General features: G+C 49.8%; 1 protein-coding gene across 1 annotated transcript in view; it reads right to left on the bottom strand.

Moving 5' to 3' along the window:
- GPR139 (G protein-coupled receptor 139) overlaps positions 1 to 27,507 on the bottom strand; it is a 49,248-nt gene extending 21,741 nt beyond the window's left edge. Inside the window, exon 1 of the mRNA XM_070411682.1 lies at positions 27,387 to 27,507. Coding sequence (XP_070267783.1) covers positions 27,387 to 27,507 — 121 coding nt within the window. The remainder of the gene's footprint in view (positions 1 to 27,386) is intronic.
- Positions 27,508 to 27,936: the final 429 nt, after the last annotated feature.

Below are 27,936 nucleotides of genomic sequence, written 5' to 3'. Positions count from 1 at the left end.
GTCTAAATTTCCTGAATACTCTGTGCCTTGCTGTTTCTTATCTGTAAAGAGGATACTTGGCACCATCTCAGGGGTTCTGGGGGGATTAAACCAAGTGCTTCGAAGAGTTTATGGCACAGAGTGAGTGCTCACCCACCTAGCCGAGAGGTTCTGGGGGTGGATGGGTTGCACTTCACTAAGACCACCCAAGCTGCTTCTTCTGTTAGAGACCTGCTCCCTCTGTGTGCAGGTGCCTTCTGTGAGCTGCTTCACAGTAACACCAAACCTTTCTCCTCCCCGAGCACCTCCAGCCTGGCAGGAGCAGAGACAACCAGGGCAAAGGCCCAGGTCCACGAGGAAGGCGAGGAAGGCGTGGAGGGCGAGAAAGGCGTGGAGGGTGACAACCTGCCTTGAGGGTTATGGGAGGCTTATTGGAGGAAGGGGCATGTGTGAAATGAGGTGGAGGGGGAGTCAACCCATGGCCTGGGAGCAAAGCAGGCTGACCAGAGGACAGATGCTTAATGGCCAGGAGATGAGCGAGAACAGATGCTGCTGGAGGCTAGTTTGGTGAATTCCAGGGTGCAGATGCGTCTTTAAGATTTTCTAATCAGTTGCCATGACAAATTGGAGGATTTCATGTCCAACCAAGGATTTGAGCTTCTTTTGAAAATCAGAAGGAGAGGCTATGCTGGGCCCACATTTCCACCTGAGGCTGCCCTCTCGCTCCACAAGTCCCTCTGGCCTCACCCATTTCTCCCCCTGCCTGTCCCTGCAGGGGTTAAGCTGGGGAGGGGGGGTGGGGCGGCTGGCAGAAGCAGCATGGACAGGAACCAGTCAAATGGCTTCTCAGCTCAGTTTGAGCTGCTTTTGTCCGAAGGCAATGGAGGGTTTTTGATGGGTTTTTAGCGTTAAAGGGTTTTACTAAGTACAGGGCTTATTATTCCTGTACCAAACCACAGACATTCCCAAAGGGAGACAGGTCGGGGGTGAAGAACAGAGAGAGGGCCCTTTATGCACCTCATTGAAAGTGTCAGATGTGGGCTGGCACTTAGCTCCCTTGACAGGAGCCGGCAGAAGTGCTGAGAGGCAACGTCTTCTCCCATGACCTACCCCCTTCCCCTCTAGGACTTGTGGGGTATACTCCATGGCAGTGGTTGCCAACTGGTGGTTCGTGAGGTCAGAAAGTTTGGCAACCGCTGCTCCATGGGATCCAAGTGTTCAAGGACATTTGGACAAACTATAGTCCAGCTTTATTCGTTTGCATGTGGCTTTCCAGTTTTCCCAGCACCATTTATTGAGGAGACTATCTTTACTCCATTGCGTGTTTCTGGCCCCTTTGTTGAAAATTATCTGCCCATATACATGTGGTGGTATAGCTGAGCTCTCTATTCCATTCCATTGATCTGTGTGTCTGTCTCTCTGCCAATATCATGCTGTTTTGATGATTGTAGCTCTGCAGTATAATTTGAAGTCAGGTAGCATGATACCTCCGGCTTTGTTCTTTTTTCTCAGGTTTGCTTTGGCTATTCAGGTCTTTTGTAGTTCCATACAAATCTGATGGTTTCTCATTCTATTTCTTTAAAAAATGACATTGGGATTTTGATGGGGATTGCATTAAGTCTGTATATTGCTTTGGATAATATGGCCATTGTCTCTATGTTGATTCTTCCAATCCATGAACACAGGATATTTTTCCATTTTGTTGTGTCTTTTTCAATCTCTTTTAATAATGTTTTGTAATTTTCAGTATATGGGTCTTTCACATTCTTTGTTAAGTTCATTCCTAGGTATTTTATTCCTTTGGTTGCAATTGCAAAGGGAATTTTTTGTTCATTTCTGAAGTTTTATTGTTAGGAAGGCAATGGATTTTGCACATTGATTTTGTATCCTGCAACCTGACTGTATTTGTTTATTGTTTCTAATAGTTTTTTGGCAGAGTTTTTAGGGTTTTCTATACAGAGAATCACATCATCTGTAGAAAGTGACAGTTTGACTTCTTCCTTCCCTATGTTATGCCCAGATTTCAAGATCCCCAAGAAACCACATCAGGGAGCCAGCCAATCCGATGCAAAAGCATAAGAATCTGTATTTCAAGCTAGCTTGAGCTCCCCGTCCATGAGACTCACCAACACAACAGCAAGCCAAGTGGCTGAGAGACCGAACCCCGCGTAGAGACGGGGATTTTATAGCGGGGGTTGGAGTAAGGGGAGGAGAAAGGACTGTGCTCTGCCGCCTGGGTGTGGCTAGCAGAGTAGGACGTAGCCCCTACCCTGGGGCAAGGTGGAGGACCTAGCCCTTGCTCTTTCACCCTATTTTGATGCCTTTTATTTCTTTCTCTTGCCTCATTGCTCTGGCTAGGCCTTTCAGCACTATGCTGAATAAGAGAGGTGAGAGTGGGCATCCTTGTCTTGTTCCTGATCTTAGAGGAAAAGCTTTCAGTTTTTCACCATTGAGTATATTAGCTGAGGGTTTGTCATATATGGCCTTTATTATGTTGAGGTACTTGTCTTCTACTCCTATTTTACTGAGTGTTTTAATCATAATGGATGTTGTAACTTATCAAATGCTTTTTCTGCATCTCTTGATAAGGTCACATGATTTTATCCTTCCTTTTGTTGATGTGGTGTATTAGTTTGATTGATTTGCATGTGTTGAGCCATCCTTGTGCCCCTTGAATGATGGTTTATTATTATGTATTTTTATTTTTGGTGCACTGTTGTATTTGATTTGCTAGTATTTTGTTTAGGATTTTTGCATCTGTAGTCATCAGAGATATTGGTCATGCAAAAGATGAAACAGGATTACAGTAGGTCCTCATGTACAAATACTAATTCAAAATGGATCAAAGACCTACATACAAGACTGGAACAAGGAAATTGAAACTGGTGGACACAGAGGGAAGGGGGTGGGAAGTGAAGGGGGTACCAATAGATGGTGATGGGAGATTTGGGTGGTGAGCACACAGTGTAATATACAGATCTTGTAATATTGAAACCTATCTATACTAATAATAGAGGAATATGCAAATTGTCCAGGATGCCGTCACAGTAACAGTAACTACCAACAGGCTGCCTGGGGTGACAAGGCCAGCAGGGGGGTTAGTAAGGGATGACCAAACGACTGAGCAAGCAGGCTGCATGGGGCAACCAGACCATCAGGGGTTAGTAAGGGATGACCAAATGACAGAATAGCAAGCTGCGTGGGGCAACCAGGCCAGGCGGGGGGCAGTTGGGGGTGACCAGGCCAGCAGGGGGGTCAGTTAGGGGCAATCAGGCCCTCAGGCAGAGGCAGTTAGGGGTGATCAGGCTGGAAGGCAGGTGAGCAGTTAGGAGCCAGCGGTCCCAGATTGTGAGAGGGATGTCCGACTGCTGGCAGTCAAACATTCCCTGAGGGGTCCTGGATTGGAGAGGGTGCGGGCTGGGCTGAGGGGATCCAGTGCATGAATTTCATGTGCCGGACCTCTAGTATGATCATATTAACCAATGTCACCCTAATAAATTTAATAAACGAAACAAAATAAAAAAACATTGGAAGCTCTCTGGTGCCCATTGCCGACTGCATGCCCTCCCATGTCGCTGTCCTGGTGAACATTGTCCCCCATGGGCGCTGCGTTTTCCCAGCATAGATGATGCTGACATGGCAGAACCTGTACCAGGGGTGTGGATGGGTAGGGACAGGCCATGTCCAGAATGTCTGATTGCCCCGCATCTCAGGAAGCAGTTACTCTTGTTGGAAAAAGGGGTTTTTGTGCTGCCAGCCGATGCACATAGCCCAGTAACATGTAGGTTAAGGAGGATTAATTATACGGAAATGGTTTTATGTTTAGAAACTTCTAAAAACCCACCTGTGCACATTGGGAGGGGCAGAGAGAGCTCAGTGTCCACTCTGCCCTAACCAGGTCAGTTTCCACTCCACCCTAGCCGGGTCAGCGTCCTTTCCCCCTAGCCGGGTCAGCTTCCACTCCACCCTAGCCGGGTCAGCGTCCTTTCCCCGTAGCCGGGTCAGCGTCCACTCTGCCCCAGCCGGGTCAGCGTCCACTCCTCCCCAGCCCGGTCAGCATCCACTCTGCCCCGGCCAGGTCAGCTTCCACTCCACCCTAGCCGGGTCAGCATCCTTTCCCCCCAGCCGGGTCAGCGTCCACTCCACCGTAGCTGGGTCAGCATCCACTCTGCCCTATCCGGGTCAGCGTCCACTCCGCCCCAGCTGGGTCATCCGGTGCAGGTGGCTTGCTTCCTCTCACTTTGGAAGCCTGTTTCCTCCCTGGCTCCGGGACACCTGCCTCAGTGTCACAGAGGAAAGAGCAATGCCTTCCTGATGCAGCGTGGACGCTGGAAACAGACTGACATGTCCTTGCTCTGTGACTTTGGGCAAGTTACCTAATGCTTCTGTGCCTCCCTTTACTCATCTGTAAAATGGGCTGACTGTGAGGACTAGGTAGGTAAATGCACAGGAAGGGCTTAGGAGAGTGTGGGTTGCATAGAAGACACCAGCTGTGGCCTCTGCTCCCCTCTGCACCCATTTCACTCCTGCCGACCCTCTGTCCTGGCTAAGCCCCACGCTCCTAGCCTCGGGGCGTGTGCCTATGCAGTGTCCCTTCCGGTACTTTCGCATCCACCGTCTGACCTCCAGGACCCAGCTTGTCCCGCCCCAGTGAAGAGAGATTGATGCCTCCATCACTCTGCTGTCCTCCCGCCTATGACAAAACAGACTCCTCCCACATCATTTTCAGGGGAGGATAGGGGCTGTGTTAGCGGGAAAAGCAGGCGGGTGTTCCTGGTAGAAATAAGTGAGGATGTAGATAATCCTGGCAGCAGTAGCAGGAACAGTGATGAAGATGATAAGGGGTCTTGTACGTTCTCCTGCCATGAGGTAAGTGTCTTAATAATAAAATAATAGCTTCTATTTAGCAATCTGTGTTATATGCTGGCAGCCTGGATACGTGTTTTACGCTCAGTAGCCACTACTGCTCGCTTTACTTTGAAAGTGGATATTATTGGGTCCTTTCCTACGGTGGGCATTTAGGACGAGGCTGAGGGGCCCACGGAGAGTAACAGCTAGGAAGTCACAAAGGCCTCAGCTGCACGCAGGTCAGCCCGCGTGTTGCTGCCGGTGACACCCGATTCAACTGTGGAGCAGGACCTGTGCCTGTGGCCTGCTGCCACCTGAGGTGCATGCTGTTGGCGCTCCACTCCAGGCTGCCCAGGCCTTCTGTGCCTTCGCCACCCAGGGCGCAAAGGCCTTTCCCATCTCGCTGCGGTCCCTGGAGTGAGCAGGGGTTCTGTGGTGAAACACGGAGGGATGGGCTTCTCTCTGGGCAGAGGGAACTGCCACGCAGTCAAGGATGCTGGGAAGCAACAGGCGTGGCTGGTGTGTGGGTTCGAGGGGAAAAGAGGTGTGAGAATCCAAGAACCCAGTGTGCTAACCTCAGGGAAATTGCTTTGCAACCCCCTGAGGTGGTTGTGGGGACTGAAGGGAACAATGCGGGGAGGGGGGATGAGCAGCTTTGCAAACAGGAAAGTATTTACTTAGGCAAATGTTAGTCATCATGAGACAGTTCAGAGGTCGCCTGATTGGTGTCAGCAGTGAGAGAGCAGACAATTAAAATATCTGCTAATTTCTTTGCAACCCATATTCTCAAAGCATTCATAAATTTTAAAAAGTTCTAATCTCATTGCTCTCCTCTCCTTTTTCTAGATTAAGAGATTGTCACACATTTCAGAAGCTTATACAGTCACTACCTTGGTCATTATCAATGATAGCCCCCCCTCTTTGAGATTCGCAGTAAGTTTTGTTGCTCCCCCCCAACCCCCCACCCCCACCCCCAAGGCCATGTGCAGAGGGTTTGCTATGCAAATGCCTCTCAGATGCATTCTGTCCTCTCTCTCTCCTTGGTCATCCTGGCACGGGGAGCTCTGGGCGGGCAGCTCTTTTCTGATGTGTTTGGGGCCATGTTCTTAATGCCAGCACCATGCCCACCACAGAGTAGCTGCTTGACAACTGTTTGGTGCGGCATCTGAGCCTAGCGGTCCTCATAGTCCCACCCGAGCTCCTGCAGGCTGCTCGCTCCTGCTGTGGCCCCTCGTTGCCCAACTGCCTGCATTTGCTCAAAACTCAGTCCATCTCCCCCAGTTTAATAAAACACTATGGTAAACGAATTTAACTAATCTTAAACACTAATGCTACCAGTGAAGAACCCAAACCTACAGGTTAGCCAAAATGATAAGGTAGGAAGCTAAAATGAGAGCTGTAACTGGAAGTAGGCATAATAATAATTATTATGTGCACATAATGTAATAGTATGCTTAGAAAACTCAAGAGCATTTGCTGAATTGTTACTGGAACCAGCAAGAGCCTTCAGGGGGACCCAAGCTCAATGCAATGGCAGCACTGGCTAGACAATGGGGTGGGAATGGATTCCACACACAACGCTGCCCAGGGCTGCACTCTGAGCACAGCTGTGGACTGCAGGGACGCCAGCTCCCAGGAAGCTTTGCATGTGCTCGCAGTCCCCAGAGTCTCCCACAAAGTTCTTCTCTCAGCTCTAGCTCTTACCAGTGCGAACAGCCAGCTCCGGCCCAGGCTGCCCGATGGGATCAGGTGCCACCCTCCTCTCTACCTGGTGTGTGAAGATGCGCCTCTGGCCCCCCCTGGGCAGACTTTGCAGTTCCCTCCCCTGAGGGTGGCTGTCTCACACATCTCCACTTCACAGCAAGAGGCCGGGCTTCAATGAAAACGCCCACCTGTGTAGTCTTGGAGCTAGTGTCCTGAGCAAAGCACGACTGAGCAGGTGGGAGCACAGGCTCCGGGTCCTGACGTGGGGGTCAGAAGCCTGACCTTGAGCCACATGACCACTTAACCATGTTCCTCAATGTCCTCATCTATAGAATGGGGTAATAATAGCACCCATTTCATGGGGTTAGAAGGATTAAGTTAATTTATGAAAAGTGCTTGAAACAGTGCCCAACAGGATGCAAGCGCTCAAGGAGTTAGTTATAATTTTGGTAAATGACTATTAGTTTCTACCAGCAATTGTGCTATCCAGGGATGCTGCTGTGTGCGGGACAGGGTGAGGAGGCGTGGATGCCGCATTGGGCCCCTGCTTTGGGGCTCCCATATCACCCCAAGCTTTTCTTCAGGACAGCAGATTATTACACTACAAGGTAAAATATTGAACCACATAAATGGACATTTAAAAGGTAAGAAGTGGCCAACTATTGACAATTTCACATGGTACAATAATACTTTTCAATTTATTTGTTTTTCGCACTTGACAGTACATATGTCGAAGCACATGTATTCACCCCTTTTGTCCCTGGTCCTGATGCTCAGGAGACGCTCAGTGCGTGCGTATGATGGAGAAATGGACGTGTGATCTGAGCACATGGCATATCGGCTCCCAGAAGGAGGAAGGTGAGTGCCAGACAGTGAGGCACAAAGTCCCATCTGACAGCTCTCACTGCACCCACAGTCCTGCCTCCTGGGCAGGGCTGGCACCCATGCCTTCCTCCTTGTCCTGTGGTTGGGGCCTCCTCCGAGAGAGCACTCGCATGGATCTTCACATCAAAGCAGTCTGCGCCTTCATTTCTCCAGCTAGAGGCTGTCCTCCCTGAGGGCAGGAACCTGCATCTATTTGTCTTTGTCAGTAGCTAGCACACGATTTGCAAATGAATGTATGATTCAAAGTCCCAGCAGGATTCAGGGGGTGGCTCTGCTGTGGGGCCGTCCATGCTTTGACAGCTTTGTATATTCAGTGCAACCCTCACCCTGGGTTTGGGTTTTCAGCCCTGCAACCAGCAGTAACTTGGGAAAGCATCTAACCCAGCCAGGCGCCAGCTTTGTGATGATGAGACAGTCCTTTGGACATTTTCATTCACTTTGCATACTGGCCAGCACTACATTAATATTAATGTCTGTTAATGACAGTGCCTTTAAAGCATTAGGAATAGAGCCTGGCATGTAATAGGCGGTCAGTAAACATTCACTATCTAAACCGCATTCTGAGCACTTAGCTGAAAGGGAGCCAAGTTATGGCTGAAAAGGGAACCTTGGAAAATCACAGATATTTTCAGGGGAATTGTTTCATCACAAAATGCTACTTTAAAAAAGAGGCAACTAAATATTCATTTTGTAGGTGAGGTGTGAGGAGGAAAGAGAATTCACCTGCCTATCCTCGCTTAAAAATAAAAATTTTAAATGTTGTTCTTTAAAAAGATTTTCTTTATTGTTGAAAGTATTACGTATGTCCCCCTTCCCCCCACACTGACCCACCCCTCCTCACACCTGCCCATCCCAAGTCTTGTGTCCAGGGGCTATACATATATGCATATACATTCCCTGGTTGATCTCTCCCCTTCTCACCCCACCCCCGCCTTCTCTCTGAAATTCTTCAGACTGTTCATGGTTCTATGTCTCTGGATCTATTTTGTTTGTCAGTTTCTTTGTTCATTATATTCCATATTTGAGTGAGATCATGTGATACTTGTCTTTCTCTGACTGGCTTATTTTGCTTAACATAATACTCTCCAGGTCCCTCTATGTTGTCTCAAAGGGTAAAAGATCTGTCTTTTTTACTGCTACACAGCATTTTTTGGTGTAAATATACCACAGCTTTTATATCCACTCATCTGCTGATGGGCACTTAGGCTGTTTCCAGATCTTAGCTATTGTAAATTGTGCTGCTATGAACATAGGGGTGCATACTTTCTTTCTGATTGGTGTTTCAGGTTTCTTAGGATATAGTCCTAGAAGTGGGATCACTGGGTCAAATGGCAGTTCCATATTTAATTACTTGAGGAGACTTCATACTGTTTTCCACAATGGCTGCACCAGTCTGCATTCCCCCCAGCAGTGCACGAGGGCTCCCTTATTTGTCCTTTGTTAGTGGTAGCCATTCTGACAGGAGTGAGGTGATACCTCATTGTCATTTTAACTAGCATCTCTCTGATTATTAGTGACTTTGAGCATTTTTCATACGTCTCTTGGCCTTCTGTATGTCCACTTCAGAGAAATGTCTATTTAGGTTCTTTGTCCATTTTTAATTAGATTGTTTATCTTCCTTTTGTTAAGTGTATGAGCTCCCTATAAATGTTGGAGATAAAACTCTTATCAGAGACTAGTAGCCCGGTGCACAAAATTCGTGCACTGGGGTGGAGGGGGAAGGAAGGGGCCCCTCAGTCTGGCCTGTACCCTCTCCAATCTGAGACCCCTCAGGGAATGTCCGACTGCCTGTTTGTGCCCACACTTTTAACAGATAACAGCTCCATTGTTGTTTCTTTCTTCTCATGCTTAAAACCACTGGAATTAGTAGGTATTCAAAGTGTGTATACATTTTGGGGAGACACCCTGTATATCTCTAGTCAGCGGTGAAAGAAACCAACAGCAGATTTGGAACCCCCAGACAGGGAACCTCACTCACTCCCCACATGTCTCCCCACTTCACTTTCCACCTTCGTGGGCAGCAGGAGAATCAATGTTTTCTCTCATTAATTCGGAAAAGCACGTCCTGTCACCCGCTGCCCGGCAGGAGTGCGCTAGGCCCCAAGGAAGTGAGGCTCAGTCAGGGCAGCCTTCTCTCATGGGTGCTGGCACCCAAAGTGCACATTCTTCCTCTACAGTTGCCCCGACTATCCCACTGTTTCACTAAGAGGAAGGAATTCCTCTCCGCCTCTGGGTTCTTGATCTTGAACACTGACCGAAGGCACCTCAGCGAGGGCCGCCTGCGCCCACCTGGTGTGTCTGTCTGCACCTGCTCCCACTTCAGCACCTGCATTAACTCCCTAGAGGTGATCTTGTAGCTGCATTGGCCTCCTGCGGGAACATGATGTCACCACTCCGCCCTCTCACTGGCATCTCACAGGCGCCCACCCTCAGCACCCAGAACACCAACACTCTCCACAGGACGTGAGCGCATCAGAGGGGACGTGTGCACATCCTGTGGGGGTGTTAGGCATGCTGGGGTTGATGGAAATGCAGCAGAGAGGCAGGGGAAACTTGCGCACGCCTAGGTCTGTGACTGTTGCAGGCGCGAGGGTGACAGTGTGCTGGGGGACGTTCGCACGCAAGGGGGAGGAGGAGAGGATGTGCACACCAGAGGCCTGTGGCTTTGCAGATCTGCAAACCCCCGTGGTGTGGCCAGGAGGACGTCAGTCTGGCCCCCCATGGTGGCTGTCCCTGAGATCCTGCACCTTCTGGGCCAGGAGGCAGGACTTGCGCAGCCACTCCTCAGCGCTGATGGCCTGCAGGTTCTACTTCAGCTCAGCCTGCAGGCTCAGCTTGGCATGCTCACAGCTGCCACCGCAGCCATGTGGGGAGTACAGCCCACCCTCCACTGGCCTGTACTCCCCTGTCCAGAGGCTCTCTGCACGCTGCTCACCTGCCCAGAGTGACTGGGGCTGGGCGGAAGCCAGGGGTCCTGCCCTGCTCTGCCCAACCCCGCCAAGCAGGGTCACAGATCTGGGTCCCTGGTCTGCTGGCAGCCTCTCGTGCTGCTGCCCCGTCTTCAGTATGCAAATTAGCTGCCATCTTGTTGGTGGTTAATTTGCATATCACGCTGATTAGCCAATGGGAAGTGTAGCGAAGGTACGGTTAATTACCCTATTTTTCTATTATTAGATAGAATAACATTGGCAAATATGTTCTCTCATGCTAGGGGCTTTCTTGTTATTTTATTGATGGTTTCTTTTGCTGTGCAGAAGCTTTTATTTTGATGTAGTCCCATTTATTTATTTCCTTTGCCCAAGGAGATGTATCGGTAAACGGTAAACATATTGCTATGAGAGATGTCTGAGATTTTGCTGCCTATAATTCTTCTAAGATTTTTATGGTTTCATGACTTAAATTTAAGCCTTTTATCCATTTTGAGTTTATTCTTGTGTATGGTGTAAGTTGGTGGTCTAGTTTCATTTTTTTACATGTAGCTGTCCAATTATTCCAACACCATTTATTGAAGAGACTGTCTTGACTCCATTGTATGCTCTTGCCTCCTTTGTCAAATATTAATTGAGCATAATGGCTTGGGTTCATTTCTGAGTTCCCTGTTCTGTTCCATTGATCTATATGCCTGTGCTTGTGCCAGTACTAGGCTGCTTTGATTACAGTGGCTTTGTAGTATAACTTGAAATCTGGTATTGTGATCCTTCCAACTTTGTTCTTCTTTCTCAGGATTGCTGTGGCTATTTTGGTCTTTTTTGGTTCCACGTAAATTTTTGGAGAGTTTGTTCTAGTTCTGTGAACTGTGCTGTTGGTATTTTAATGGGGATTGCATTGAATCTGTAGGTTGCCTTGGATAATATGGACATTTTAATGATGTTGATTCCACCAACCCATGAACATGGTATTTTCTTTCACTTGTTTATATCTTTCTCTACCTCTTTTTTAAACATCCTGTAGTTTTCAAAGTACAGATCTTTTACCTGCTGGGTTAATGTTATTCCTAAATATCTTAATATTTTTTTTGCAATGGTCAATGGGATTGTTTTTTCAGTTAGTTCATTATCTATATCATAAAAGGCCTGTGGTCATGACGCTTTACAGCATCATGACCAAATGAGCAGCAGCTCCCGCGGAGGGCAGGGCAAGCCATGAGCTACTCGAGCTACTCGTGGTGGAGGACGGGGTGCAAGCTACTAGCCTAGTGGTAGAGAGCTATGAGCAGCGGAGGGCGGGGCTAGAGCTAGGAGCTGCGATGGGTGGAGCAGCCAGCTCAGGCAGGTGGAAGCAAGCTACTCGCTCACAATTTTGTGTGTGCTGGGCCTCTAGTTGGTATATAAAAATGCCATAGATTTCTTGGTGTTGATTTTATATCCTGCTATGTTGCCGAATTCATTTATTAAATCTAGTCATTTTTTTGTTGGAGTCTTTAGGGTTTTCTACTTACAATATCATGCCATCTGCAAATAGTGACGGTTTTACTTCCCGCTTTCCAATTTGGATGCCTTTTATTTTTTCTTCTTGTCTGATCACTGAGGATAATACTTCCAGTACTATTTTGAGTAAGAGTGGTGAAATGGACATCCCTATGTTGTTCCTGGTCTTAAGAGAATTGGTTTTAGTTTTTACCCATTGAGTATGATGTAGGCTGTAGGTTTGTCATATATGGCCTTTATTATGTTGTAGTATGATCCCTCTATTCCCACTTTGTTAAGAGTTTTTATCAAAAAGGCTGTTGGATTTTGATGCTTTTTCTGCATCAATTGATATGATCATGCGATTTTTGTCTTCCAACTTGTTTATATGATATATTACATTTATTGATCTGGAAATATTGTATCATCCCCACATCCCCAGAATAAATCCCACTTGCTCATGGTGTGTATGATCTTTAAAATGTACTGCTAGATCCAATTTGAAAATATTTTGTTGAGGATTTTAGCATCTATGACCTGTAATTCTCTCTTTGTCGTGTCTTCATCTGGTTTTGAAATTAGGCTAATGCTGGCCTAATAAGAAGAGCTTGGAAGTGTGCCTTCCTCTTGGAGTTTTTGGAATAGTTTGGGGAGGACAGGTATTAGTTCTTCTTTGAAGGTTTGGTAAAACTCTCCTGTGAAGGCATTGACCAGGGCTTTTGCTTGCTGGGAGTTTTTTTGATTATTGCTTCTATTTCCTCAGTAGTTATTGGCCTCTTCAGGTTTTCTGATTATTCTTGATTGAGTTTTTGAAAGATTGTATTTTTCTAGGAATATGTCCATGTCATCCAGGTTGTCCAGCTTGTTGGAATATAGCTATTCATAGTATTTTTTTTTTTTTACAGTCCTTTATATTTCTGTGGGATCAACTGTTACTTCACCTCTTTTGTTTCTGATTTTGCTTATTTGGGTTCTCTCTCTTTGTTTCCTGATGAGTCTGGCTAAAGGGATGGAACCCAAGACTACTCTATCCAGCAAGCTAACATTCAAAATCAAAGGTGAAATCAAGAGCTTCACAGACAATAAACAGGCTAAAATAATTTATTGCCACCAAACCAGCACTGCAAAAAATGCTAAAGGGACTGTTGTAAAAAGAAGAAATAGAAAGAAAGACAAGAACCTAGTCATAAAGAATAAATATGGCAACAAACAAGTACCTATCAATAATAACCTTAAATGTAAATAAATTAAATGCTCCAATTGAAAGACATAGAGTACTGAATGAATAAGAAAGCATTACCCATATATATATTCTGTCTACAAGAAACTAGCTAGAGTGTGAGTGCTGTAAGGGCAAGGACCACTTCCTGGCCACCTTTGTCTTTTCCCCAGGGCTGTCCTCTAGGGCCCGGCATAACACGGGGCCTCAGGACACAGAGCCTTGTCCTTAGTGAGCCTAGAAAGCCCAAGCAAGGACCTGCTAGACAGCCGTGGGCAAACTACAGCCCGCGGGCCAGATCCGGCCCATTTGAAATGAATAAAACTAAAAAAAAAAAAAGACCGTACCCTTTTATGTAATGATGTTTACTTTGAATTTATGTTAGTTCACACAAACACTCCATCCATGCTTTTGTTCCGGCCCTCCGGTCCAGTTTAAGAACCCATTGTGGCCCTCGAGTCAAAAAGTTTGCCCACCCCTGTACTAGGAGGTCCTTGTCAGTCTTAAGAAAAAAGCTTCTGAGCACATGCACTTTGTGGGCACTGTCTATGTACTCCCTCCCTTCACTCAGGCAGGCCCTCTTGTCCTCAAGTACAGATACGGAAATAGAAGTTCGAGAAGTTAATTACACACAGCTAGCAAGTCCAGGTGGAGCTCAAATCAAGGTCTTGCCAACTTCCCTTCTTGCAGGAGAGCATTTAGAGTGACTGAAAAGAGGAGATGAGGCCGAAAGTGTTTGTGGAAATGTGTGTGTGTGTGTGTGTGTGTGTGTGTTGTGCACGCAGTCAAATCTGAAAAGGCATTCACATAGTAAAGTCAACATTTTATAAGGGCAACCCAGGGGCACAAGTGAGAAAGGCAGGCCGGGTATAAGGCAATGTCTTTGTGGTGGGGACCCAGGGGGAGAGGAGGGGACTGGTGACTTGGGCAGCACACAGCTGGCCAGGGAGGTCTGCTGTACAGATGTCAGGAGTTCCCAGTCGCCCGGTTTTGTGTGAGCTTGCCTCTGAATGTTAACTGGAGAGGCACTGCTTTTGAAGAAGGCAGGCTTCTCTCACGTTCGGAAGGAGAGCTGGCAGGTGGCTGCTGGCTGGCTCTGACCCCAGCCCAGGCCTCTTCCGGAAGTTAGATGAGGGCGCTGAGCAGGATGTGAACCAGCATGCCTCTGACCAGCACTTTCAGGGAGTCATTCAGTGACGATGACAGCGATTAAGAAAAAACAGTTCTCTCATTTCCCAGAGCCACCTTCTTCAGCCAGAGATGCACTCTGAGGAGATCCCGGCTTGCAGGATTCCCTGAGAGTCTCCACCTCAGTCTCGGGCCTTCCCCCTCTTCCTGCTGGGCTCTGGGTCCCTGGATTGCATGCATCACAGTGACCCGTCTCTCCACACGCCGGTGAGGACACAGTCCCACTCATGTGCCAAATGACGTGCTGAAGGACCTGCGCTCCTCCTTGCCAGGCACTTGCTTTCTCTCTGTCCAGGGCTCTTGCACTCAGCTGGGCAGGAGCAAGGCCTGCCCACCACCCCCTCCAAGATGAGGGCTCCCCATGACGTATTCCAGGGGCCTGGCAAGCCAGGCACCATCATTACTACTTTATTCACTTCCCTTACTGTCTGCTTTACTTGGAGACTGAGGCTGGGCTGGATGGGGTAGGAACAGGGTGCGAGGGGCTATGGCCGTGACCTTGACCCGCACTCCCACTGTGCGCCACTGTGTTGGGCACCCTCGAGGCATGGTTCACTCACTCCTGCCAGAGCCCAGAGCTCCCACTGCAGCCACCGCCTTCCCTTCCTGCCACCTCCCTCTCACCATGTGCCACCTATTCCTTCCACAGCAGCCAGGAGACCTCTGAAAACTCAAATTAGATCGTGCCATCTGCTCAAAGGGCTCCTGTGGCCTATGCAACATGCAGAGTATCCTCAGGGGATGGCTCCAGGACCCCCAATACCAATATCCTGGGTGCTCAAATCCCTTCTATTAAAAAATGTAGCATTTGCATATGACTACACATCCTCTGAACACTTTAAATCATCTCTAGATTATTTACTGCCCAAAACAATGCCAATAGCTGTTATACCAGGTTGCTTAGGGAATCATTTGTCAGAATTTCTCTTTTCAAGTATTTTTCATCTGTGGTTGGTTGAATCTGCAGACAGGGAACCCACAGATAGGGAGGCTACTGTAAATTCCAGGTTCCTCACCAGGGACCAAAAGTTCCTACAGTCCAGCCCGCCTCTCCTCCCCCACCGCTCCCTCTGGCCCATGCATCCCAGCCGCACTGGCCCCCTTTGTGCCGCTTGTCCCCCTCCTGGCTTTCCCCTGGCTGGTCCCTCAGCCTGGCCCACCCTTCCCCAAGGCTGGCTCCTTCTCACTGTCCTCTTCTCCGCCCCCACACCAGCTCTTGGAAGCCCTTCCTGACCACGTGTCTAAGGCAGCTCCCTCCCGCCTCACCAGTTTCCTCACCCCCATGGCACATTTCAGGGTCTACAATGGTGTGTGTGCATTTGTTTACTGCTACACTCATCTCCCTGGGGGGATGTACACCTGAGCAGGGCCTTTTGCCTTCTCCTTTGCTCTTCTGGTACCTAAAACAGGGCTGGCATAGAGTAGGAGTTCCACACAGCAGCCCTTGTCCACAGGGGAGACGTTCAGGACCCAGTGGGCTCTCGAGGCCGCGGGTGGTACTGCACCTCAGGTAGACGGTGTCTCTCTTGTACACGCACATCTATGATAGAGCTTAATTTATGTTAGGCAAGGGAAGAGATGAACAATAATAAAATAAAAAATTGCCACAATACATTTCTAATAAAAATAATGTGACTGTGGCATTATTAAGGAAAACAAGGGTGACTTGAACAAGTACTGTGATACTGTGATGGCTACTAAGTGACTGGTGGACAGGGTGTGTCCACAGCATGGGAATGTGGAGCAAAGGGATGAGTTGCTTCCGGCGGGTGGGGGGCGGGGGGGGGGGCGGGGAGTGAGCAAGACTGCACGAGATTGCACCACACTACTCAGACAGCTGAGATGTAAAACTTGTTAGTTTTGGAACTTCCTATTTAATATTTCAGGCGGTGGTTGACCTTTGGTAACAGAAATGGTAGAAAGTAAAGCTGCAGATAATGAGGAACTATGGTATGTGTGCTAAGTGAAAAAAGTTGACATTCTCACCTCCATTCCCAGATGAGAAAACTGAGGCTCAAAGAAAGGGAAAGCACTCGTTCAAGACCTGCCAAGGAGCACAACTGAAGGCCTGGGACTCAGGTCCAGGGCAGGTGAGCCCACTTCCTAAGCTAGTGTCACTCCCCTGGTGCCCTCCAGCCGGGGGAAGTCATGCTTGTGATCGGGAAGGGTCCTGGGTGGGGAGGGTGGACAAGGTTGGTTACTCACCCTGTAAGGTTAGGAGCGTGGGCCCACCCCACCTGCTCACAGCACCAGCCCCTCCTGAGTCCTCTCTCCAATTGCTGCTCCATTCTGCCACCTTCCAGGGAAGCCACTGATAGTTCTTCAAAAGGTAGATGATGGTTCTTGTTGGCAGCTCTGAGTGAGGCCAGGAATGCAAAAACAAAGGGCTGCAGCCAGCACAAAATAACCAGGCCGTGTTATGCCTTTGACGTGGGAGGTGCTTGTGCACGTCTCTGCGTGTATGTGTGTGTGTGCATGCATGTCTCTGTGTGTGTGTATGTGTGCATGTCTCTGTGTGTGTCTCTGTAGAGTCCCTTCAATGTGGCTGCTAGTTTGCTCTGCATTTAAGCTGAAAATGATAAATGCCTGTGGCAGAAAAGTGAAACCCCCAGCTGAACTGACTTCCAAACATGCTAGCCAATGAGAAGGAAAAGAGGTGACTGGTGGACACATCAGTCCTCTCACTGTAGCATGTGTGGTCCCAGGTCAGGGTCCATTTGTGTGGTTTCTATTAAGTTCTGGCTTTCTGTTTCTCTCTTCTTGCATCTCACACCATGTTCTGCCCAGGTCCCACCCCACCTTTGGCACTCCAGACTCCAGCAGCAGACCCCCTTCTCAGGACCATTGCACAGTCCACCCCCTTTGCCCTCTTCCTTCATGACTCCTTCCTCAGCATTCAGGTTTCAGTTGTTCAGAGGACAAATGAATGTTCCTCTGAACACGGGTGGATGGATGGGTGCATGGATGGATGGATGGTGATGAGTGGGTGGATGGATAGATGGATGGATGGGTGGATGGGTGTGTGAGTGGGTGGATGGATAGATGGATGGATGGATGGATGGATGGATGGATGGATGGATGGATGGGTGTGTGGGTAGATGGATGGATGGATGGATGGATGGATGGATGGATGGATGGATGTGTGAGTGGATGGATGGATGGATGGATGGATGGATGGATGAATGGGTGGGTGGGTGGATGGGTGGATGGATGGATGGATGGATGCATGGATGGATGGATGGGTGGATGGGTGGATGGGTGGATGGATGGATGGATGGATGGATGGATGAATGGGTGGGTGGGTGGATGGGTGGATGGATGGATGGATGGATTGATGGATGGATGGATGGATGAATGGATGGATGTGTAGGTAGATGAATGGATGGGTGAATGGATGGATTGATGGATGGATGGGTAGATGGATAGATGGATGGATGGGTAGATGGGTGGATGGATGGATGGATGGATGGATAAATGGGTAGATGAATAAGTGAATCAATGAATGCAGATGAAGTCTAATTGTGCTCTCATCTTCTTTACCATGTGGCAAAATTAAAACATACATTTGGGTTAAAAGTCCTTGTGTTCTCTCATTGTTGTTCAGTTAGTCATCACCTTTACTCAAGAGAAGTCAAATTCATTTTTTTCTGTTTCCATTTCATAGAAAAGCAAAGGAGTTCCCTGCCTTTGAATCCCACTGGGACCAAGTGCCATGTCCTTGCCATATCCACCCATACCTTCTTTATATTTCCCTTAGGAGTGGGAATGCCAGGGTTATTCCTGCTGCAATGTCCAAAGCACACTGAATTTGGAACTGGAAGACTTAGGGTCGAGGTCACCCCTGGCTCTGTAACCTTGGGGAACTTCTTCATCCTCTCTGGTCCTCAGTTTTTTCATCGAGACCATTGTACTAGAGGAGTGTTACCCAGATTTTAGAGATTGGACCACCAACATATGATTTTTGCTATATTCTTGTGTCCCCTGTACTATTATTTACTTATATTTTGTTTTAAAGTGATTGGCCTCTTTTTCTTGAATTTATACTTTGTGTCATATTGCTGCCCAATCTAAAATAATGTGAGCCACAAAAGAAATTTCCATTTTTCTTGTGGCTACATTAAAACACACACACACACACACACACACACACACACACACACACGTGAAATAAACTTTAATGATATATTTTATTTAATCATGTTCATCTAAAATGTAATCAAAGTAAATTATTAATGAGATATTTAACTTCTTATTCATACTAAATGTCTAAAATCTGGTGGGTATTTTACACTCAGCATATCTCTCTATAGATGCTGAATTTTCCCTGGAAATCCCTGATCTCTGTCCAGGTGTCATTAATGTATAGTGAATACATTTAGATTGAATACACTGAGTAGATTCATATATCCAAGTTATCCCAAGTATACAGTGACTTTCCAATAACAGAACTGAACTGAGTATCAGATATTAATTATAAACTGATTACAGTGAAATGAAGTGAGCCTGGGTTCCACCCTTGCACCAACTAAGTGTCACACATTCCAGGGCCACGTGGCTGGCGGTCACTATATCGCGTAGCGTGAAAGCATGGCTCCCCCACCTCCCTGCTATAAAAGAGGCGCCTTAAAAATAAGTACCCTGACAATACATCAGTGACACTAAATTCCACCTAGATCTGCTGCCTGTAAGGCGCCAGGCCTGGGCCTGCTCTGTGTCCATTCAGAAGGATAAGTTAGCACATATGAAAGGTGTTAAAGACACACTAGCCCCAAGCAGAGACTCCCGTGAGGGAATCAGCAGGACTGAGAACACTGGAAAGGGACTTAATGCTGCAGCACTGTATGCCCGAAATAACCCAGCAACGAAACAACAACCCCGGCAAGGAGAGGATCTCCAAGTGCTAACATTCTGGTTATTTCTCTTGTGTTCCTATCACTTTGCTTCCTCTTAGAGGCCACTAGCTGTGGGGATTTGTGAAAAGCAAACTAAGCCAGAGTTGGTTCCATCTCTGCATCCCGAGCTCTGTGACTCTGGGTGAGGTTGGGTTCCGTTTGTAAATGGGGTGTTTAGACTCATCAGAAAGCAGCAGCCTGGAGTGGCAGGACAGACCCTGTACCAGTCACAGACCATCTTATTTTGTCTACCATAAACACTGTGAGGAAAGCAGTATCATGTACTGGGCCTCTAGTTTCATATAAAAATCTAGATTTCTAAATTCTCCTGAACAATTTGGCAACACTGGGCCACTGGCTGGAAGGCAGAGCAGTACCCACTCTCCCTATTGTCTCCACCGCTCCCTCTCCACCCAGCCTGAATGCCAGTAGTCAGCTGCCGGAAGCCGGTCCATCCTTGCTGCTTGACACAGTCGCTGCAGGGAAGAAACATCTGCACAGCATATGTTTCAAGGGACCTGGCGTATATGGCATACTGTTCTTAATATGTTTGCTCGCCTTCTTGGCGCTATGTGTTTTAACCAAGGTCACCTCTCTGAGAAAGGTTGTTTCCCCAGGTAGGGATTTTCCCCTGAAGTTAGGGAGGGAATAAAACCCCTTAACTAAGTGCTAGGTGGGTGGTTAATAACTTTAACTACGAACAATCATGCTTAAGCTACATAATCTTTACTCCCTAGAATGGAGATAAGAAACACCCTAACCTTTGGAATAGAAATTGATAGGATTAAAATCAACTGGTATAAATACAGATGTAACAAGACAATAAGACACAGAACCTAGAGACAGAACCTAGGGAGAGAACATGACAAAAGATCCTGGACAGAACCTGGCTATAGAACTTGGCTGTAGAACCTAGATAGAACCTGGCTGGGATCCTGGAGAACCTGGCTACAGAACTTAGCTGGAGATCCTGGAGGGAGAACCTCGCTATGCTGATCAACTGAACGCTGCCTCCGTGTCATTCCCTCTTCGCCGACTCCGTCCACACCTTTGGGGACCCCTGGACCTGCTGGGGCTGGACCCCAACAGTCAGCTGTCATTGCTGCCATTTTCTTATAATGCAGGTGGAACGCTGCTCGGTCACTTTCCTAGCTGTGTGACTTTGGGTAAGTGTTTTAATGTTTTCATCGGAGTAATGGGCATAACAATTACACATGCCCCAAAGGGTTGTCATGAGAGTTACATGAATGAATCATGTAAAGTGCTTTGAAGACTCCCTAGTATCTAGGAAGAGCTATGTAAGTGCTGGCGATTATTCAGAGGAAAGTGCAGTGTTTTAGCACATGTGTCTCTAACACTGGAAAAAATGAGAGAGAGCAAAAGAGCCACATGTTTTCAGAAAAACAGGAGGGAAGCGCAATTCTCTGGGAAGGCAACACATTTCCTAAAACTGGGCCACTTGGCTCATTCATGCTATCTGACTGCCCCTGGCATTCAAGGCTCCCCCATCCTACCCACCCAGCATTTCCTGTGCCTCTGCAGGGCGAGCACCCTGCCAGCAGCACCCACAAACCTCAGCTTCCCAGGAGGTTCCAGGGCAGACCTGTGCTCCCTCCCACTCCCTCTCTGCCCCTGCCAGGCTGCAGCAGAGGGTCCTGCGGCTGGAGCTTGTCACTGCCCAGCAGCTCCAGCTGGAGACGTTCACGTCTGGGCTGGTGTTAGCTCCATGGTTTTTCTCAGGGCCACACATTCCCTGGGTTCATCAGGGACTGACTGCTTCCTCCATCAGGTCATTCTCTACTCATCTCCCACCAGCAGGCGTGCCCTAGGGTGGGGTTCTGCATTTAAGGAAAAGACCCTGCAGAAAGCAGTGCATTGCTGCAGGGCACTGGCAGGGCCCAAGCACGCTGGCACATCAGACCGTAACACAATGGCAGCCACTATCTGTTAGGCTCCTACAATGTGTAAAGGACACCTTCGTCTCCACCTCCGTGAGCTTCATTCCAATCAGCACAGCAGCAATGAGGCACAGAAGGTGAATGGCATTCATTGAACTCGTACTCTACAGGAGAGCAAACACTTGCCAAGAATGGTGATACGCATGTTTAAAACTTCACTTAACCTTTACAACAGCCCTGCCTGTGAGGGAGGTGTTATTGTTATACCCTCTTGCTGATGAGGAGGCTGAGGCCCAGAGAAGGTGAGCAATTTCCTGAGGTCACAGATTAGCAGGCAGGGGAGCCAGTGTGACCCCAGGCCGTCTGACACCAGAGACCACTTGCTTAGCTGCCCAACTGGCCTGCACACTTTCTTGCACATGAAAACTGGTTTTCAGAGAGGTGGGGTATCACATCTGCAGTAACACTGCAAACAAGAGTAGGATTTAGGATTCAAATCCATGTTTGTCCAGTTCCACAGCAGTGCATTTTACATCCAGTTTCACAGAGCAGAACTGATACAGGGGCCATTCTAGAAAGCGCAGGGGCAAGGATTACAAAATGAGTATTCTGGACCCCGGCCCAAGGCAGCCCAAACAGCCTCCAGTGTAGCTGTTTCACTGGCCAGTGCTGTGTCCCACCCATGGGCCATGTCTCCCACTGGGCTGCACAGCACAGCCTGGCTCCCCTGGGCCTTGGACAGACGCACTGAGAATGGCTTGTCCCAGGGTGCCAGGGAGTTATTACCTGCGCCACGCCTGGAATCTAGGGCTGCTCATGCAGGGCTCCTTCTCACCTATCACAGCAGTGACCTGAAGGCCAAACGTGCACAGAGGGCCAGGCCAGTTACATAGGAGTATGATGTGCTCCATGTACGGACTGGCTCAAATTGGAATGCATGTGTGCTTTTTAAAGGGGCAGCTATTAAATATTTACAGATTAGGGTGTAAATTCCAAATACAATGGAATGCTATGCAGCATCATAAAAAAAATGAAAAAGCTTAATAGATACTGGTATGGATGACCCTATATAATAAAGCCTGATATGCTAAGTGTCTGGTCAACCAGTCGGCTGTTCAACCAACCAAAGCATAATATGCTAATGATATGCTAAGGCCGCTCAACCGCTCCCTATGATGTGCAATGACCACCAGGGGGCAGACAGTCGACCTGTCAACCAGTCTCTATGACATGCACTGAGCACCAGGGGGCAGATGCTCCGACAGGTAGGTTGCTGCTGGGGTTCGGCTGATTGGGACTGAGCGAGATGGGCTGGACATGCCCTGGAGCCCTGGAGCCCTGGAGCCCTCCAGTGGTCCCTCCCTGGCTGGCCAACCTCCTGCATCCCTCCTTGGCCCTGATCATGCACTGGTGGGGTCCCTCGGTCTGGCCTGCACCTTCTCACAATCCAGGACCCCTCACGGGATGTCAGAGAGCCAGTTTCAGCCTGATCCCACAGGCCAGGCCTAGGGATCCCTTTGGTGCACGATTTCGTGCACCAGGCCTCTAGTTTATAAGTGAAACAGCAATATGTAGGATTGTGTGTAGAATGTACTCATTTTGCAGAGAGTAAAAAAAATTGGAGAGTTAAAATTACAATGTGTGCCTATTTATAGTTTTAGTTTTTTTAATAATATAAATGTCATTACCTATTTAGTGAACACACACACACAGACACACACACAGACACAGACACACAAGGCTGCATGAGAAAAGCATCCCGTTCCTCTTCTTTAGCCAATGATAGCATCTGAAAATAGAAAGAAGTTCTGTAGAGGTTCTGCCTGGGAGGCACCGAGGCATTTTCTTATAATTATTCTCAGCTGAACTCAGAGCATAGGCAGCCACGCCCTGGGAACATGCTTCCCCAATAAGGCTGGACATGTTAATCAGGCAGGGGCGGAACTAGATATGTAAATCTAGGCCTTTAAAATAAACCTGCTGTGTGGCTCAGCCCGCTTTTGCCGCCTCTCCATCAGAGAGGATGGCGCCCACCTGGCCCCAGCTTAAAATCTATTTCTGCATCTTGGTCTTTCTTTAATTTCTTAATCCCCAGGTCCTCCACTCAGCAAATGGACTGTTTCCTTTCCCATGCGGGACATGGAAAAGAGAGAAACAGCCCCCCACAAGTTCTATCTCTGTTCCTAGTTTGATAAGTTTTTATTATAAATGAAGGTTGAATTTTGTCAAATACTTTTTCTGCATCTATTGAGATGATCATGTGGATTCCCTCTTTCAGTTTGTTAATATGGTGACTCACATTGAATGACTTTCCAACGCTGAACCAGCCTTGCATGCCTGGAATAAAGCCCACTTCGTCTTGATGTATTACCTGCCTTACACATTCCAGGACTGAATTTGCTGATACCCTGTTGAGGAATTTTATGTCTATGCTCATGAGGAATATTGGTCTGTAGTTTTTTGTAATATCTTTGTCTGGGTTTGATTTAGGGTAAGCTGGTGTCATAAAATAAGTTGTCAATTTTCCCTGAAATATATTTTTTTAATTCTCACCCAAGGATATGTGTGTGTGTGTTTTAATGATTTTAGAGAGAGATGAAGGGGGAGAGAAAGAGAGAGGGGGGGAGAAACATCGATCGGCTGCCTCCCATTTGCACCCACACCAGGTATCAAACCTGCCACCTTTTGGTGTTCAGGAAAATACTCCGACCAACTTAGCACTGGGCCAGGGCCTAGGAAGTAATCTCTAAATGACAAAAAACGGCTTAGGGACGGGTGCGGTGTGCAGACATGGTGTGACATGGTTAGCCCATTGGGCCCTCCCGGGAGCCCTATGAAGTGTGCCTACACTTACCTGCACTTTGCGAGTGAGGTCAGTGAGGCACCCGGGGAAGCCACTTGTCTAAGGTCACACCCTTATATTAATAAGCCGCAGAGCCAGGCTCACACTCAGGTCCAACTCCAGGCTTTGTCCTCTTACCCCGTTTACCTCATCTTCTCTGAAGATGTTTCTGGGCAGGAGAACACACCTGGAGGGCTCGGTCCGGCTTTCCGATCACCTTCTTCCACCTCTGGTTGATGACAACCATGACTACCGTTGCCAAAGCACTGACTGCCTCCCAGGCCAGGCAGTCACTGCCTCCATCTCACAGCCTGAGGCGGGCGCTATGCCCTCACTGGGCAGTTTGGAAACACTCCCACCTGCTTGGTGGCCACCATTTTCCTCACCTTGCCTCCCTTAAAGGTAAAGACTACCTCTAAGTGAGGTTAAGGTGGTGCTGCTTTCCTTCCGGTGGGCTCACTGCCCCCTCGCCCAGACACTCAGGCTTGCCTTTCCTGCCGGCACTGCCTCCTGCTGTGCATGTCTCATCCCAGCGGCCCAGCCAGTGTCCCCAGCTCCGGGTGGGCTCTGCTATGTATGTTCACAGTTAGAAATATCTGGCTTACCTAACAAGGAGGTGGAAAGGGATGGAGTTTAAGGAACAGCTGAGCCAGCAATCTTCACACTGAGCACACAGCCTTAAGGGCTGAGTTAGTGCAGAGAACTTCGTGGCAGTGATGAAGGTGCTGGGTGCAATGGCTTCCATAGGTACCTCAATAATATCAGCTACCTGTGTGGGTGGCTGTTCCTTGATTTTCCAGGGGGAGGAAATCAGGGTACAGAGTAGTAGGGAATTCTCAAGTGGCAGAGCTCAGTCCATATTTCAACATCAGAGCCCCCTGCACCCACATCAGCCTGTTAAATGCACCTGCCTGGGCAGTTCCTGGAGGCAGGGGACTAGACCACATGACCCATCTCAAGCTCTTCCTCTTCATTGAGAGAAGGAAGGTGGTAGGAAAAGTGGGCCCTTCCTCCTAGTCACTGCCTCCCCGCAGCCACACAGCTGCACCCCACTCCAAACCCCCACCTGCTCCCATCCACACCTCTGGCCACCACGGTGAAAACTCAGTCAGGCTGAGTCCTCTGCCAGGAAAAGGGATTCAATTAAAATCTCAGTTTTCAACAATATTCCCAAGCCTCGCGTGGTCATTACCTCACACCCAGCTGAGTGGGGTGGAGGGGCGTCAGGGGGTGGGGCAGGAGAGTTTGCTAACTGCTGATGCTGGGGATGGGGGTAGGGGATGGGGGATGGGGAGGGAGGCAGAGGCTGCAGTGAGCAGAGCACTGGGAGTAGGTGCTGAGCCAGGGCTTTTCTCTGGGTCTCCCAGGCCTTTCTCTGGCTCACTGCAGGACAGCTGCTGCTCCTCCTTACAACCAACAACCTCCTGGTCACCAGCATGGCATCAGCAATGAAGGGGCCAGGCCTGAGCCCAGTGCCCAGCTCCTGCCACCTCCCTGGTCCACCTGGCCCCTTCTCACTGTGGTTCCAGGGGGAGCTGCCCTCAGAAAGCCTGTTGACAGATGTGGAGACAGTGGCACCGGATACAAAAGGCCACAAATTAACACCAGTTCTGCTTCATTCTACAAACTGCATCTTAGTCACCAGGCAGACTTGCCTGCCCTTTTGGTTTTAAGAGAGTAACAAGGAGTTCACCTTGAACCACCTCGCATACAGTTAACAAAACAACCATCATCAGCCCATGACCTTTATGCGAGCGGCCTGTCAATCATTCTTCTCTAAAATGCCGGCCCCTGTACCCACCGCTGCCTCTAGAACCACAAGCCTACACTTGTGAACCCAGGAGCTTCCCAGGGCTCCCTGAGTCCCTTTGGCACACAGTAGGTGATCCTAACACTTAGTTGGGTGTTTAAACATGTAACTGCCCTTGACTCTCTAATCTCAGTCCAAGGCCCTCCTCCCTGCCCCCACTCTTAAAGTCTCCAAGCCCTGGCCCAGCCTTGTTGAATCCATGCCTAGTGCCATGCCTGGCATAAGTAGGTGCCAATGCTGTGGGTGGGGCAGGCCCAGCTGACATGGGGCTTAGGCTGTGAGGTGTGAGGTGTTTGAAGGTCTGAGCTTCCCCTCGCTCTGTTCTCCCCACCCGCATGCCCCTGCTTTGGGTCAGCCTCTCCTTGTCCCTATGACTCTGTCCCTGACTGGCCAGTGAGGGTGGCTGCCTCAGTCAGCAGGGAGGGCTGGGGAGACACTCTCTGATGTGAGGGCTCAGGGGAGAGGGACCCACCACATCTCCAGGTCAGTGACCTCCTGAGAAACCCACTCCCCAGAGAGAGCTCCGGGCGGCCCAGGAGGGCAGAGCAGAGCGGATGCAAGCGGGCCGAGTCCACCTGCTCCAGGTCGCTGCAGGACAAGGGCAGTGCCTGTGGCTGTGGCTGCGGGGCTGGCGGCTCAGAGGCCAAGCAGCTCCCAGGGCAGGGCCATCAGTTAGTAATAAAGCCTCATCGCTGGCTGGGCAGGGGGAGGTGTGGGGAGGCAGCTTTAGTAAAGTTATGGTTTCTGGCACCTGCATAATTTGGTGGGGGGTGGGGGGCGGTATTTAAACTACCACATCGGGGCCCTGGCTACCCAGGTGAAGGTTTGGAATGGAAACCTCAGACGGGCTCTCAGAAACACAGCTCCCAAGCCTGGGTCTCAGGGTGCTGGAGGCCAGGGATGGTGCTAGGATCCCAGTCCGCACAAGGACGCTCTTCTCCCTGCCCTTCGCTCTCTCCCATCTCTTGCAAGTGCTCACTGGGAGCCTTTCCGCACTCAGCCACCTGGAAGTGGGGCCATCTCTCAGAGCCCAGGAGCCCCCACCCCCACCCTCAGAGGCATCCTCCCAGCTCAGATCTCTGAGGAGCTCAGCAAAACTCCCAGCGCACTTAGGATATGGGGTGTTTGCCCGCAGAGCTGGCGGGTGGACCAGGTGGCACAGCCAGGGGTGAGGCTGGTCCTCAAGGAGACTGCAACCCTAGGTGGCGCCTTGGCAGCGCCCGTGTCTCTGCACCCCTGCCCCTGCGGAGCTTGATCCCAGAGTCCCCCCCGCCCCCCACGCTGGCTGGGGACAGTCCTGCTTAGGGAGTGCAGCGGGGGCGCAGTCCTTCCTCCGTCCCAGCGCCTCCCTGTCCCAGCGGAGACTGCCCAGCATCAGGCGGGAGAAGGAGGCCCGCGGAACATCTGTCCAGATGTGCAGTCAGGCACACGCCGCCCTCCCTGACCGCTCGCGGACCACAGTCCCCTCAGACGCACACACACTCACCAGCACCCTCCAACCCACAACCACGCAGCCGCCGCGCACACGGGTGGAACGCATACATCCGCGCCCTCCCACCCCTCCCCCCCCCCCCCCCCGAAAACGTCCGCAGTTGCCCTTTAGGCTTAAACTTTCTCAGAGGGGCCACGGGCGGCGCAGAGGAGGCGGACAGCCTGGGTCCCGGGCAGGGCGAGCGCTCTTAGGGCTCCGCCCCCCTCACCTGGTACCCCCTCACCTGGTAAGCCGAGGCACAGCAGGAGGCTGTAATAGACCACGGGCAGGAGGCCCAGGCCGCAGGCCGAGCCAGGGGACCAGGACGAGCTGTTGGCGGCGAGGTGGGCGTGCGTGTGCTCCATGGGCCCTGGGCGGTCTCCTGGCCGCTGGGCTGCGTCCCGCTCCGCCAGCGGGGCTGTGGGAACGTCGCCTCCTCCACGCGGGACCTGCGCCTCCCCTGGCCCTGTCCTCTCCGCTCCCTCCGTGGTCCCTGCTCCCTCCGCACCTGCACCCGCCAGAGCCCGCAGCCTCAGGGGGGCTCCAGAGTGTGTACGGCTGGCTCCTGCCTCCAGCCTGAGCCGAGGGCGGGGCTGGCGGGGCGCGCTCCCCAGAGCCAATCAGCACCCGCCTGGACGGGTGGGGGTGTGGGGAGAGGGGGTGGGGGATGCTCAGAGGAGGGTCTCCCGGCTGCCTCCCTGGGCTCCAGGGTCAGGAGAGGAGAAGGAGTTCCACCGGGAACCCCCAGGGAGGCAAGTGGGGACCAGGAGCGGGCGCCCCGCCTCCCCGCTGTG

Source organism: Myotis yumanensis, unplaced genomic scaffold (genome assembly GCF_028538775.1).
Source record: "Myotis yumanensis isolate MYYU_CA2020_CCGP unplaced genomic scaffold, mMyoYum1.0.hap1 SCAF_4, whole genome shotgun sequence".
In the NCBI taxonomy this organism is placed as follows: Eukaryota; Metazoa; Chordata; class Mammalia; order Chiroptera; family Vespertilionidae; genus Myotis; species Myotis yumanensis.
The sequence above is the reverse complement of the archived record's forward strand: the minus strand, read 5'-3'. Positions and strand labels throughout refer to the sequence as shown.